The following is a 15576-nucleotide window of genomic DNA, read 5'->3' as shown; positions in this document are numbered from 1 at the left end:
TTTTTCTTTTCTTTTTCATGCATCAGGTACAGGTTTACAGGGGGAATTTTTCAACATTTCAAAAGTCAGCCGCCTTCATATGGGAGCTTATCTTTGTATTGCCTCTAATGGGGTTCAACCATCCGTCAGCAAACGGATAATGCTCAATGTTAATTGTAAGTACATTTTTTCATTAACTATCACGATAGTTATTTCAATAACCACCTTAGAAGAGGAACATTTTTCAAATTAACGAGAAAAATCGATAAAAATTCACGTATTAAAATAACTATCACTTATTTATGATTTTTTATGTATAAATACCTAGCTATGTATTCATTTATTGCACCATTTGATACCTGAGGCTTGTCACAAATATTTTCCAGGTATACTGACTGCTACAGTTGCTACCTGGGATTCTAAAACGTTCATGGAAATGATATTCAGGTCCTGAACTGATATTCAGAACACACCGTGGTAATGTCTCTGATGGGGCCTCGCGTCGTTTGCCATTACAAGAATGCAAAATAAGATGATCCGCGTCATTTTTTTCTTTTCCTTTTCTTGGCTGGATTACTGTTTTAAATCTTCTGATCCCAATATTTATTCAGATTGTGTCAGTAAAATTACTCTTTTAGGGATGAAATCCTTTCTTCCACATTTCGCCTCCTGTCCGCTCTGGTAGCATACTGGTTATAATCACTATCCTCCACACATCAGGGTGGAATAGGCCCGGTTTGAATCTCCTTGTTGTTTTCGGGTGGTCCTCTCGAAGTGTTTTCGGGAGGGCCAAATGATGGTTTTATTGCATCCTCAGCTAAACAGGATGCAACAAGAGGATTTTCCGAACCCAAAACACTCAAATAAACGCTTCACGTGGTCTTTTGATATAGGTTAGAAAGTTCTCAACAATCTTCATGCCAAGAAGGTGTTTGTTGTTGTAATTGGAGTTTAGGATCATCAGCGACTAAAATCATAAGACTCCATGTATACTGTCTGGAAATTGCGTGTGGTCGATGTTCTGTTCGCTGGACGAAAGACCTGAGTTTCCGGGAGGAAAACCATGCTACCCTCGCCTGAGACTGATTAATTCAGTCACAACGTAGCTGAATTAATCGGCCCCCCCATGCTACACATGAGGGCGGAATAAAGGTCTTGCAAGCAGGCTCCCACTTATGAACTCCTCCACTAATGCTGGCGTGTCCCCAAGGTTCAGTTCAATTTCCCACTCTTTTCTCTAGTATATTACTAACTTTCTTCATTGGAAATCCAATCTATAATTTTGTTGTTGATGGTACATTGCATTCCAATTTCAGAAACCTTGTTACCCTGACTTCTAATCTCTCCTGATATAAGCACATCACAAATATTATTTCTTCTGCATCTAAAAAACTGGGTTTCCTCTTTTGCTCTCGGCATTACTTTTCTTCAAACAGCTGTTCGCCCTGTACCAATTGCAAATCCGCCCTACCATGGAATATTTTTCTCACATCTGGGGTGGCGTCTCAAAATCTCTCTCAAGCTTCTAGACTCCATTTCAAAGAGAGTATGGTTAATTAATGATTCTTTTACGAAATCTCTCCATTCTCTCTCATAGACGTCCTGCTTCTGCTGCTTGCCTTTTCTTCAGTTACTCCACTGTTCTTCTCCAAAGAGGGTCGAATACGTGCGACAACCAGTCAGCATCTATTCATCGTCCAGTTCCAAACTCATCCAACCACCTTTTCTTCCTCATTTATCCTCTGATTTCTGGAACAACCTCGCTTCAATTCAAGTCTAATTTCAACAAGTTTCTTTTATTTTCTCAAACTCCAACCCATACACAGTACTAACTGATACAGATTCTAATATCTTTCTCGTTTGAGGTTTATAAAAAAGATACGTGAATAAGAAATGCAACTGAATTTTTTTTAAAAAACGTTTTTCAGCCAAAACTGTATTCTAAGCACATGATCCTTTCATTTCTTCTCATTTTCATTTTATTTTGCCTCGTCCATTTCTTCCTTATATCATAAAACTCCGCCGTATTTGATTATATCCGAGTGTTAGTCTAACGAAGATCAGACAAGTGGAAAACTCAAAGGAATAAATTCTTATAAACGCAACTTGGGAAAAGACGATTTTCTTTCTTCCTCTTTCACTCTATTCAGGAGTTTATTTATCTCTTTCAGTCTTTATTGCCCGCGGTCAATATCCACCCTGAAAATCATTTTCTCTAATTTGTACCCTCCACTGCCATAAAAGCGACTACATTTCCAAGCATTGAGTATGGGACTTTTTTAGCACTCTACTCTCTCACTCTCTCCTTCTAACAAACTCCTCCGTTCATTCTATCCCTCCTCCTCCTTCTTTCATTTCATCCCAGCATTAAATTGCTTTAGCCTCCAGTGAAACTACCATCACTTGTTCGAAAACTTAGCATTTCCTGTGTCCCCAGGAGAACTCATAAATTCGCAGCCTAACGCAGAGTCCATTTTATTTGTATGAGCGACTGCTCCCTCCAAGTAATAAGGCACTTTCAAACACAGTTCGCTTAGCACCTGTACCCAGTTAGCACTGTTTTATCGTCAGATTCGCACTCTGTTTGTTCGATCCCCCAACCAACCACCCCATTCCTCTTATAGGCCAGCATGATTGAATCATTGCTTGGGCATTACTCAAAAAAAAAAGTTGTAATAATGTTAACATCCGGGAATCGGGACATTGCGTTCTGTCACTAGATGTACGTTGGATATAATTAAACATCCGAGACTGTACACAACTTTCCAGCATCTGTCTGTCAAAAGGTAGTTGTAAATAGCGTAGAGTTAGTCCGGGACCTTGTTATACCCTACCTTAGAGTTCCTGATTTCCTCCCCAACATCCTATCCCCTACACACAACATTTTATTGCATCGCTTCTGAAAGACCTTTCGCATCTCAGCTAATATTGTTGTGCCTTCGGGCCTTACGGTACCATCGCTTTTGTCGGGGGTCAGGGGAGGCAAAGTGGAAGGGATGAAATTGCCTAACTTTCTGTCGTGAGATTTTTCAAGACATACACGATCAGAGCGGGGAAGACGGAAAGTAAAAGAAAAGGAAATTAAGCGAATCTAGAAAAATTATAGACGTGGTGTTTATCCAAAGGAAAAGGTCCTTCTGGGAAGATTCATTCTTTGATTTAATCAGCTAATACAGACTCCTGAAGAATTGAACAGTTCTGTTTCACCCATATGGTTTATGATAATTAATACGTCTATGAATTTCATGTTTTGAGATACTTTGTGGTTTCTGGTGTCCACTACACCACAATGGTCATTTGCTTTTGATCAAGGACAAGTGGGTGAGTGTAGAAAAAAAATGTTGTAGGAGTTTGTTTGAAATATCCAGATAGCAAATGCCAGTGGCTCACTAGAATAGTTATCTGTCGATACTAGCGTGGATCTTTACTGTGCAGAAATGTTCTAACGCTTTCAGGATTCTTTTCCTTGGTACGCCCCTACTTCCATGCTTTTGGCGGATTGTCAAGTGTTATTTCTGAAAGCAGTTTCTAGAAAGAGTTCCGTTCTGAAACACATTGTATCTGGGAAGTGTGACGCTACAAGAAGGTGAAGCGCTCAACAGCTTTTCTTATATCCAATTCAGACACGAGAGACTTTAGATTCCTTCTATAAAAGAGAGAGAGAATGATTCAGACTTACGTCTAAAAACTTTAAAATTGTTGTTTCGAGTAAAAGTATTTAGAGAGGATAAACAAATGACACGTGAGTACAAGAAAAACGTTTTCAAGCGGTTGCTATTAGTATTAAAGGCTAAATTATTCAAGAAAGCAGACAGACTCTTTCCGCATCTGTCAAAAAACCTTCCTCGTTGCTAAAAAGTGGCAATCCAATTCCCCTTTAAACTTTACAAAATTCTCCACCTTGATCACTATGGCAGCCAGTTCATTCCAGTGATCTTCAACAAGTGGTGGAAAGGTAAACTTCATGAGATCCACCTTTCTATTATTCCCAAAGTTTTGTGTCCATGTCCTCTGTTTCTTCTCTCTTTTGCACGTGAAAGCATCCTCCCTCGTTCACTTTGCTAAATTCCCTTGTACATCTCAATCAAAAAAACACCCCTCAAGATGTCTGTTTGCCGTTATTTGTAATCCACACCCTCTAAGCCGTTTTTTTTTTTCATATGAGCATCAATTAGTCCCTCTCATCAATTTGATTTACTTCTTTGAACCCTTTCTATAAGCGCTGCAGTATGACTCTCTTCATGTGCGGATCCCTAGCTGAATACGATATTCTAAGAGTGAATACTACTTAATTCGCTATAATCTGACTCCTTGTCACATCAAGTTTTCGCGATAGTCTGTAACTCTTCCATACTTTTTTTCTTTGGCTCAGTTAAACTATTATCCTCTGATCATCCAGATGGGCATCTTTCTTTGGCGAAACTTCTGCATTGGCAGCTTCCAGCATAAATTCCTTGAATACTCCCTATTCGCATCCAACAGCATATATTTGTCTTTGCAGTTAACAGAGCCCAAGAAATACCTCATTCCACTATAGCTCTCTTAAGTCTTCTCTTAAGTCTTCCACTTTTCCTTTGACCAAAAAACTTCTTTTGGACACCCGCTATTGGTTCCTGCACTAACAAATTTTGAACGCAGTTTGGCACATTGGTGATAACCAAATCTAGGATATTAGAGCCCTTTTATTTCCTGCATCGTGTTGGAATAAACAACGATCATTCAAATTACTCAAAAATCTGTTTCCCATCGCGTATTGCCAGTTCACAATTTCAAATCTTTTGCAAGAAGCATTTAAATTTCCCATAACGAGGTAATCACGATTGGCTCACCAATCGGCTGCCGTAGCAGTGGGGTTATAATCACCATCCTCACTCATCAGGTGAAAAAGACCAAAGTTCGAAATCGATACAAAGACGCAAGGAATTTTTATGGGCTTTTTCTCCCGGAATCTGGGAATTTTCTTCAATGAAACAGGAAAACCAACAACAAAATACCCCTAATTCACAGACAATATAATGACAGCTCGCAGCCTTAGTTGTTTTGGCTGCAATCTTCCTGAATTTTAAGATTTTCTCAATGCCAAACAAAAACTGCCATTTCAGGGCTACCCGAGAACAATGTGTGTATGTGTTCTCTGGTCGATTTTCCTATTTTTCCGGATGAAAAACCCAAGCTTCCCGGTGGGGGGAACCATTATCCTGATCTGAGACTGACTTATTGAACCATGGAGTGAAAAAAGCTAATAAAAACCGGCAGTTCGTTAATATTTTAGGTGATTATTTACCATAGGGATCAGCGGGCACCCGTTCGTACCCTTAAAAACTGATAGCTGGTTATTTTTGCTGAATTCAACATTGCTACCACTTTGCTGACCATCCTCGAAATCTATCTAGTTCATTTTTAAGAAGCTTTACTATAACCCACACACTTTTCCTCGGAAGACTTAAACATTTGAGAGATTTTAGTATCATTCAACACTACTCTGCAGGACTACAAGGACAATTGTCGTGTCGAATACAAAATATAAAACAAGACAAGAAACCATAAACAAAGTTTAACCTTAATTTTTTTGTACACCAGTGTATATAACACCATTTCTGTTTTCCAAGTAATGCGCTGTCCACTATAATTTTCTGTTTGCTATTCAAAAACTCCCAGACCAATTTGTCCTAATAATTGCATTCCAGCATTCTCCAAGATCGTTTTGTCTGCATCCATGTGCCGAACACGAGCTGCAGACAAAACCATCGCAAGAAATTTCTAGACGCATGTTATGGAGAATTATCTTGATCATCACAATTATGACTGCGGTATTTTCATTTTCTTCTTATTTTCTCATATCTAAGGTTTCTTCTAAAAAAAATGGAAAGAAAATGCCAAGGAAAGTACGAATTCTAAGAGTCCCGATAAAAATGAAGAAAAAAATTCTGTGGTGGATAAGAATTCAAGTCATTTCGTTTTTGCTGCACACAAAAGGGATCGATAAATCTTCAAGAGCTCTTTTAGGTGAAGGAAACGTAAAATCGACAGTACTATACGTTTCGTGTTATTTCTACGTATATTCTCGTCAGCGTATTCTCGGTAACAGTGGGTATGACCAAAAGATACGAATACCTGGATTAATAGGTCCACCACTGTTTGAATCTTGAGAGAAAATGGTCTCGATAAGTGAAAATATCGATATTTGCATCAATCGAATGTATATATATGTACTTTTAACACAGTCGTCTGCTTATGCGGCACTTGATTAAAAAAGTGTTTGCTTTGTATTTGCTGGAATGCGTAAGTAAGTAACTGTCAGCCGAAAAGCTGTTTTCGATAACCAACAGACAAGGCGTAATGGTGAAAAGAAATTTTTATTCGCTGCAAAAATATCAAATTCGTATTTTCGTAGACCGTTGCAGAAATAACGATTTGATAGTAAAGGCTGTCATGGTTTTCCCATCTTTCCAATGCAAATACGATCTTAATTATTGATTTTCTTTATGCATCATTGATTTCTGCAAGCGATTTCCGATACGTCTGCTATTCAGCTCGCTATTGCTGAAACCAAAAGACAAAATACGGATTTCACGAAATGCACGTCTACTGCTACAGCAGATAGAAAAATGGCTAGAAGCATATTTATTGGTTGATTTCGCCATTGTTGAGATCTACATGTTTGAACAGTGCGCGTGCATAGAAGAAGAATAAATTTAAAACGATATGTTTCAACAATGGCGAAATCTACATATTTTTCACTGTGCGCGTGCATAGAATATAAGAGGATTTAAAATGTCATATTTCAACAATGGCGAAATCTACATATTTCGGTTGTGCGCGTGCATAGAATAAGAGGATTTAAAATGTTATATTTCAACAATGGCGAAATCTACATATTTGCACTGTGTGCGGGCATAGAATAAGAGTAGATTTAAAACGATGTTTCAACAATGGCGAAATCTACATATTTTTCACTGTGCGCGTGCATAGAATATAAGAGGATTTAAAATGTTATATTTCAACAATGGAGAAATCTACATATTTCGATTGTGCGCGTGCATAGAATATAAGAGGATTTAAAATGTTATATTTCAACAATGGAGAAATCTACATATTTCGATTGTGCGCGTGCATAGAATAAGAGTAGATTCAACAATGGCGAAATCTACATATTTGCACTGTGTGCGTGCATAGATGCATAGAATAAGAGGATGTAAAATGTTTTATTTCAACAATGGCTGAGTATCATCCTGACCAATATTTATATACGTTTCTTCGCTATTAAAAGTTAATTTAAAGATATAATTGTCTACATTTATTTAATTTAGCAATTTTTTTTTAAATTTAAGCAATCAACACTAACTTTTCTGCACTCCTATAACAATACGCGGATTAAAAAAAAAAAAAAAAAAAAAAAAAAAAAAACGTGAAAAATAACTTCTGTCTTCAGAAACGTTATCTGAAAGTAATAGACGGAAAGCAAGATGTGGCAACTGCAATTTCGATGTCGATAAATTGAAATACACGCGTCTACAAGAAATTAAGAAAGTTAGGGAGAAATATTTATTAGATAAGGTGCTTAACAAGAATCTACAGGCTTGTTCTTACGAATATTAAAGTAACCTTTTTTCCTTCCTTATCGGTATTAAAAAAAAAAAAAAAAAAAGCGCCTCCACCGCAAGAATATGGGCCATAAAGCAGACCTCATATTTTATAGATGAAGACCTTTTCGCATTTCATGTTTTCTTATCTTTTCCTTACACAGTGACCACATCTGGCACTCTCCGAAATGATTTATTAGCTCGTGCACGAGGGGTGGACGTGCGATTTCTGCCTCCATTACGTTTCGGAAAAATCCTCCCCCCCCCGTTACTGCAACGGATAAGTGGATCTTTGATTAGCAGGTAATACCCTGTTTGTGGGCCCACGTTTTTCTCGCTAATCACCTGCCTATTGTTGCAAATCTCTCTCTCTCTCTCTCTCTCTCTCTCGGTAAATTCGTTCCACTGAGTGTTAAAAAAAGAAAAAGAAATCAAGCAGTAATTCTTTAAGCTTCTTCGGTACCTGTCGTATGCATCTCTTCGACACCATTATGTCTGTTGGTTAGAAGGACGATGTGTGAGAACATAATGCACCCAATCAAAACACCGCCGCACGCTGATGACAGCGGCCCGTGTGGTCGCTCATAAACATCCTATCATCTCGAGGCCTTAGGCCTGCAGGCGCTCAACAATGCACTAGCATTTCTTCCGTTCAACCGATCCAGTTTCAAGTTGTTTATCATTTACAAAATGCATTCGACATTTCTCTCTTTTTTTTTTTCTTCGTAGTATTTCCTTTCTTTCTTGGCTAATGATTCAAAAGAACTAAGGGGAGAGCAATTTTCCGCACTTCCATTAAATCGAACCATTTGAATTTGGTGTGTATGTCGTAATAATTGGAATCACTGCTTATTAACAGCTAAAGAAGGTTTTTTTATTCTATATACACTTAGATAGAATGGAAAAGGTGGCGTTTTGCTTAATTAATGAACTTTCTAATGATTTCATCAGAAAGTTTATAAACTGTGGACAATTAGTGTTTTTGTTTTCGTTTTCTGTCCATCTATAAAAAGATTCCTTTCAAACTCTATAATAATACCATCGTTCTGCTCCATTTCCCTGATTTGTGATACTGGAGATGATGCGAAGAGGGAAAAGGATGGGCATGTTGCATTGTCTGATTCGTATCTTTTGACAGGCGCTGTTACTTCACCTCGACCCCCAGGATCTTTTCAAAGTGTGCGATGAAAAGAAGAGGAAATTGTGATCTCACTATGTCTTAAGACATTTCTACTGTCTAGAATTTAATGCCCTCTGCCATTTCCTCTTTCAGCTGCTATCAACCGTACTTCTGATATCCACATGCGCACACAGAGTCCACATTTTTATCGTAACGGCTGTACTTTATGCGATATTTGCTGTTTGGCCACAAGGTGGCGGGCACTTACTCTCCACACCATTCAGCAGTTAAGGTGTACATGCCGTATGACTCCGGAAATGTGATCTTTGTATGTCTTCCTTCTAAGACGGGTTTCCTGTCTTTCTGCGTTTTCAGAGCTTGTTCGAAGAAGGGATGCTTGTATCTTATCTGAAGCGTAGTTATCCGTCCCTCCATTACAACAATTTCCACTTTTACACACAATTCTTTCTTATCATCACGTATTCCAGTAAAAACTTGGGTCATAAGTTCCTTAACTTGAAGATTCCTTTGACCATGAAGGCGCATAAAACACGATTTCCAAGTTGATATTTATATGAGATTTAGAATTATCAAAATTTTAAACCGACATAAAAATTGCTAGATTTCAAGTCTTTTTAGTTGAATTAGCTTATCTTTCTCATCTTACAGCTATTATACAAAAGGAGAGCTTCAATTGTTGATTTGGGTTCACATTTTATTGTGGTAGGTGTACCACGGGGATCCTCTCTCGGACCACTTTTTTTAGTTTTACTTTTTATGTCGTGTTTAGTGTTCAGCCAGTCTACTAGAAGTTGTTCAGAGATGAGATTTGCTGAATGACTGATTAGATGACTGAATGCTTAAAGATGTTCTTAATTATTTGACTCGGGGACTGTTACGCGAAACGTTACTCATTGCGCAGATTCGTCTGATGTGATATTTATTCTGGATTTGGTTTGTTATAGAGCTAGTCAAATATGCTTAAATAATAAACATGTGCAGATCCTTCGTTTAACACTGTTTTTCTATAACTTCGCTGCCTCGTTAGAGATGTCTATCCACTTAAACATCGCCACGCTCATATTATGCTAGGCCAGTGGACTGCGTGATCCGTTGCTTGAAGAAACACCAATTAATTAATCGATATAGCCTTGACATAGTCATCAGATGCCTTTCTCACACGTTAGTGAACTGATTACAATAGCGACTCAAGTGACAGTTGCTAACTATAATTGAGTACGGTTAGTAGCAGGAGGGGTTTTAGGAGCATCAGCGACTAAGGCCATATTGCCCTATGAATTATGTCTGTAAAGTGGGGGGGGCGGCCGGTCTGTGGTCTATTTTCTGTTTACTGGACGAAAAACCCGAGTTTCCAGGAGAAAAAAACCATGCAACCCTCGCCTGAGACCGACTAACTCAGCCACATTGTGAAAAAGACCCGTAAAAATTCCTCACGCCACGAACTCGGGTCTTTTCCACCTGAGGACGGTGATCCTGCCAACTGTGCTATCCACGAGGGCAGTCCACTTAGATTCATTCGGATTTAAATTATACATGAGATTACTGTTCAGGCTCTTTCGGGCCTCTGCCTTTGGAGGCTCGTAAGTCACTCAATGGCGTGTTATTTGTATATAAAACTGCCAATTACCATACTGATTCATTCACGTTTTTATTCTGTTTATCCTCTTAATATCCCAAGCATCTTCGCAATTCTTTTCCTAACACTAATAAGCTCGCTTATTAGTTCCACTTGTCTGATAATTAGCACGCTTTTCATATTCGTTTTCTCAATAATTAATTTTATAATGAACCTTTCAGACAGGTTATTATGGTTGATACTTAGCACTCTAATCACTGTTTACGTGTTTCAATTACATAGAATTTGCATATACTGACGTTATGTACACTTTTAATTTATTATATTTAAAACGCAGTTTGTTTTTACGGGTGATCGAGCTAACGTCAGAATATTCAACTCGTTATTAGAATGTTTTGGTAGAAAGTGCAGTAATTAAATCACTAAGGATAATATTCAGTAATATTCCAAGTTCCTTTCTTTAAGTTAGTTACAAAATGTTGATTTATTATTATTATTAGTGATATTGCTGTATAATATTCGAATAACAGCTTTTAGGCAGCATTTTGTTCCATTATCCAAATTTAGTATCGAAAATTGCGACCATGAACATAGTGAATTGCTATGGCGGCCGTGAAATTATTTTGTTTTTAATTTGTTTTGAGCTTTATTGTTATACTACAAAGCTTTGAACTTCACAATAAAAAGCATCTACTTTAGAGAGGTCCGTTATGGAGGAAAATTTCAACGTTCTATCTGTCACACATTCGTGGATTGGAGAAGATTAGATTTAATTCCCAACTTTGGTAAAATTGGGAAATATTACGGGATGTTAGGGCACATAAAAATCGTGATAAAAAAGTGGACAATAACATTAAAGTTTATATAAAAATTAGGAAAAGGAAATTTATATTTGTTTTGCCAAGGTTAATTGGCACTTTCTTAATTTTATATTAAATGATATTTTATTTTATGCACTTTTTTTCATTTTCTAAGCATAAAAATCAGCTCTAAGGAGTGTTCAGAGGCCAAACAGAAAAAAAAAATCGATATTTCATTTTTCGCGAGATTCTTTTTATGAAAAGATTTGAAAAATGAATTTGAAAAACAAAAATTTTAAATAAATTTTCCTAATTTATTCATATTAATGGCTGTAATAAAAATAATATGTAGACATTTTATTTGAATGAATATTATTAACTTATTTATTCAGTAAATCATATATTTAATTATCAATACGTAGGAGCTTTTGAGACCTTCGTGTCTCTGAGGATTTTTGCGATTTGTCCATAATTGTATTATCCTGGTTCGGGGCTCCTGTGGTGGACTGTGAGCTCCTGTGCTTGCAAAAGGCACGTGTCTAGCACGTCAGTTGGATAGCCACAGTTGATTAAGTCCTCCCTCACACGAGAAATTTCGCTGCGTCTAGTTGCATCAGTGCTGGAATGGCTCCAAGCTCTGGAGAGAAGAGTGCGGGCAGTGCTGTTGAGATGGCTGGGTGCATGGCCGGATCTGTAGTTTGTAAACTGACCGCACCAAATAAGTTTATGGTATACCGAGGTCTCCAGACGTGGGCCTACGCGTTGTACTAGGACATCCAGGAATAGGAGAGATCCGTCTACTTCTAACTGTAGAGTGAACTGTATGAATTCAGACAGGGAATTGAGATATTCAAGTAATGTTGTCTCAGAGCCACGTGGGATGACGGTGAAAATATCGTTCACGTATCTGCACCATGTGTAATAGGCACAGGTGGGTTCAGGAATATCTGTTCTTCCATGGCGATGTTGCCTACGACGGAACTGACAGGGGCACCCATAGCGGTGCCATGTACTTGCTGGTATACGGAATCCTCGAAGGTGAAGATGCTACTCGGCCCACCTACTTTGAGTAGGTGGGCCGAGTTGAGGGCGGCGCAGATGTCATCGGTCGATAGTGATGTTCTGGTTGAAAGATTCAAGTCATTCTCAAGGAGCCTCCTGGTGCAGTGTACAGCCTGTTGGACAGGGATTGATGTAAATAATGACACTACATCAAATGATGCCATAACGGTGCTGTCAGGGATGGAGAGCTCTTTTATGAGGCGGATGAATTCGCCGCTATTTTTGACGGTGTGTGTGGTATTCCCTACAAGAGGTGAGAGGAGGTGCGCACTATACTTGGACAACTCATACGTGGGTGCCTTGCAGCAGGACACTATAAGTCTGAGAGGAACACCTGTCTTATGGATTTTTGGTAATCCATTAAACTGTGGCAGTAGGCAGCCGGTGGCATGAAGAAGTCGCTGAGTTGCAGCCGAGATTTTCTTTTCTCGTGCGTGGACGAGCTTATTGACGCGTGTCTCTAGATGTTTTAAGACCTTAATGGGTGGATCTGCCAAAAGTTCATAAACGTTTGGGTCTAGTAGGAGGGCCAGGGCTTTCTCTCAGTAGGCTGACCGGTCTAATACGACAGTCCGGCGTCTTTTGTCAGCAGGAAGTACGACGATGGAGTTGTCCTTTCTTATAGAGGAAAGGGCGGCGTGTTGACGGTGGTTAATGTTTGAGTAGGTGGGCCGAGTGCTGCGGAGGATGGCGGCTGTTCTGAAACGGATTTCCTTCGCAGTTTCTTCTGGGAGGTTGGTAATACTGGCTTCTACCCCCATAGCGAGCTGTGTGACAGGTGGTTTAGATGGTACGACGGCGAACTTCATAACGGTGGATAAGACATTGAGCTGCTCCATGGTGAGCTGTTTGCTGCTCAGGTTTAGGACGAAGGAAGTCGTGACAAAGACAGGTGCCTTTTGAAAGCACAGGAGCTCACAGTCCACCCAAGAACCCCGAACCAGGACAATACACCGACCGCCTACGTTCCCTACTATCCAGGTGTGTCAGGACGGATCTCAAAATTCCTCAAAGAATACCGCATAAAATGCGTACAGTTGCCGTGCAGAAGTCTACGTTCTCTTGTCTCCAGTGTAAAGACCCCTGTCACACCTCTCTTACGCAGCAATGTAATATACCGCATAACCTGCAGAGACTGTGACAGCTGCTACATAGGCGAGACATCTAGACGTCTTCAAGACCGCCTTACCGAACATGACAGAGCAATCCGCCTTGCTGAGACCGACCAGTCTGCAGTCGCGGAGCACTTTTGGACTAAACACCACGATCTCAATCCAAAACGTGACTACAAAATATTAGACCACTCACGACACCGTCTATGGTTAGAATCACTCAATATATTGAACAGTTCGAAAGCCATAAACCGCTGCAAAGGCAAGAGATTGCACCCCATCTTAGAGACAACCATTTTATGCCTCGGAGTAAATTACATGGAGTAAAAGAGCGCAAGTCCGTGCGGCAACAGTAGAAACCAGTTTAATGAATAACGTGCCTTAACTCGCCTCATTGCACGCATAACTGTATACGTTATGTTCAAATTTAGTTGATAAAGAGACACGAATGTCTCGAAAGTTCCTATGTATTTATAGTTAAATAAATATACAATTTACTGGATAAATACGTTAATATTCATTTAACCATGGACACCAATACTCCAGGCCCATTTGTCATAACCTTTTATTTGTTTCTAAATGTGAACGGGAACAAAACCAGAAAATTGCGTAATTAATTTCTAGTGATCACGTGATTCTAATTCGTTTAGAATACAGTTAAATGAAAACGAGAAAGCTAAATTTCTTTGAAAATTTTAATTCTTTGCATACCCTTAACTTCTTCACTTCCCTTATTAAGAGTTAGTATCTGTGAATTTTCTATCCTTACTATACAACTTGTCTCTTCGCAGAAATTTTAAAGATGCTTTTTCTTTTCTTTTTTTTAAATCACCCTTCATGACAGTTAATGGGGCTTTAAATCTGCTATTTTCCGTTTCCCACATTGCAGCCATTTAAAAAACATCAACTTGAAACGTATCTTCAGCATTTCTAATGCACCCTCTTACACTTCACGGAATAGAAACCCATTTTTCTTATTACATCACTCCTTCTATCCTTCATTCTCTCCCTCTTTTCGGTTCTTTGTTTTGTGGTGCAGACTGAAGAATCCTTGCCTTCGCGACATCACTAACACAAAATCCGCTGGGGAACGCACTGTACCGTCTCGGAGCAGCCTCGAGGCCGCACTAGAAGAAAAATTATTTCTTACTCCTCCGCTACTTGGCTCCTGACGACTCTCGTAAAGTTTCGTGAAGAGCTCTTGTTCTTCCAGCAAAGAAACCACAGTCATTTGCACATGGAACGAAAGCCATCTCACGTGTGAGCCACGTGAAAATATTCCACCCCTCTTCATAGTCACGAACGCTACTATCGAGACCAAAAAATAAACAAATCGTATTTAAAGTACAAGAAAAATCATCCGCTTCCTTTTCTTTAAGTAAGTTCTTGAAATTTTCATAATTCATTAGAAAATCCTCCACCGAAATGTTAATTTATTTTTATTTATTCCCCCCCCCACTAATCCAAGCAGAAAAATGGCGCTACTGTGGCTCCCTCCAGCGGAGGAAATCTTTCCACTCTTCAGAGCAGATAAATGGTTGGTTGTTGAAGGATTGTGGAACTTGGGTAGTTCGCAATGACATAATTCAGTTCTCTTGCGGGGCATTCCTTAGCGATCTGCATCGACGTGTGATGCCTTTTTTTTGCGTTGTTTCGAGCGAATTCTTCAGTTCTGAGTGATGGCCTCGTTGAAATGACTTCACTAAGGTAGTCATTAAGGGACTAATTAAGTAACTAAGCGACTAAATAAGCGAGCTCTACTCAGCCAAACGACGCCGCAGCAGCCTTAATAGACTTCGGGAGCTGCCAAGGCGTCCGTGCACCAAAAACAAGGGATCAATAGCATCAAATAGACGACCCTAGTTAGAAATAAACGTTCCTTAATTCTTAAATGATCGCATTATTGGCACTTGTTAGTCAGGGGACTAATTCTAACTGCGCAAGATGAAACCGGTATCACTCAATGACATCATGTCCGTTTGTGACGTCACTTCAGGAAACCATCCGCCGCAAATGTTAATTTAATATTCTATATTAAATATTTAATAAGAATACAAAAATTGCATTAATATAAGATATATTATTATACGTAATAATAAATACAAGTAAATTGTATAATTTAATATTATTTTTTTAAGTAAAATAATAAAAAACATTGTATAAATATTTACAAGCCAGGAATAGCTTCTGATTGGTTAATAGTTTCACATAGCTTGAGACAATAGTTGTGTTTGATAAATCTGAGAGGAAATTTAATATTCTATATGTACTTTAATTTACCAACTTTTAACACTTCTTCAGAGTAATAAAAGAATTTCTTTCA

At 38.7% G+C, this 15576-nt stretch overlaps 1 protein-coding gene across 2 annotated transcripts in view; it reads left to right on the top strand.

Annotated features, from left to right (window-relative positions):
* The window catches only part of LOC150091555 (lachesin-like), a 304077-nt gene that overhangs the window by 264338 nt on the left and 24163 nt on the right, over window positions 1-15576 (top strand). For both annotated transcript variants that reach the window (XM_090384559.1, XM_090384555.1), the window contains exon 5: window positions 27-155. In XM_090384559.1, coding sequence (XP_090240685.1) covers window positions 27-155 — 129 coding nt within the window. The remainder of the gene's footprint in view (window positions 1-26; window positions 156-15576) is intronic.

Source organism: Mastigoproctus giganteus, chromosome 1 (assembly GCF_048544385.1).
Source record: "Mastigoproctus giganteus isolate SK-2022 chromosome 1, ASM4854438v1, whole genome shotgun sequence".
NCBI lineage: Eukaryota > Metazoa > Arthropoda > Arachnida > Uropygi > Thelyphonidae > Mastigoproctus > Mastigoproctus giganteus.
Note: the sequence above shows the minus strand (reverse complement) of the source record. Positions and strands in the feature narration are given on the sequence as shown.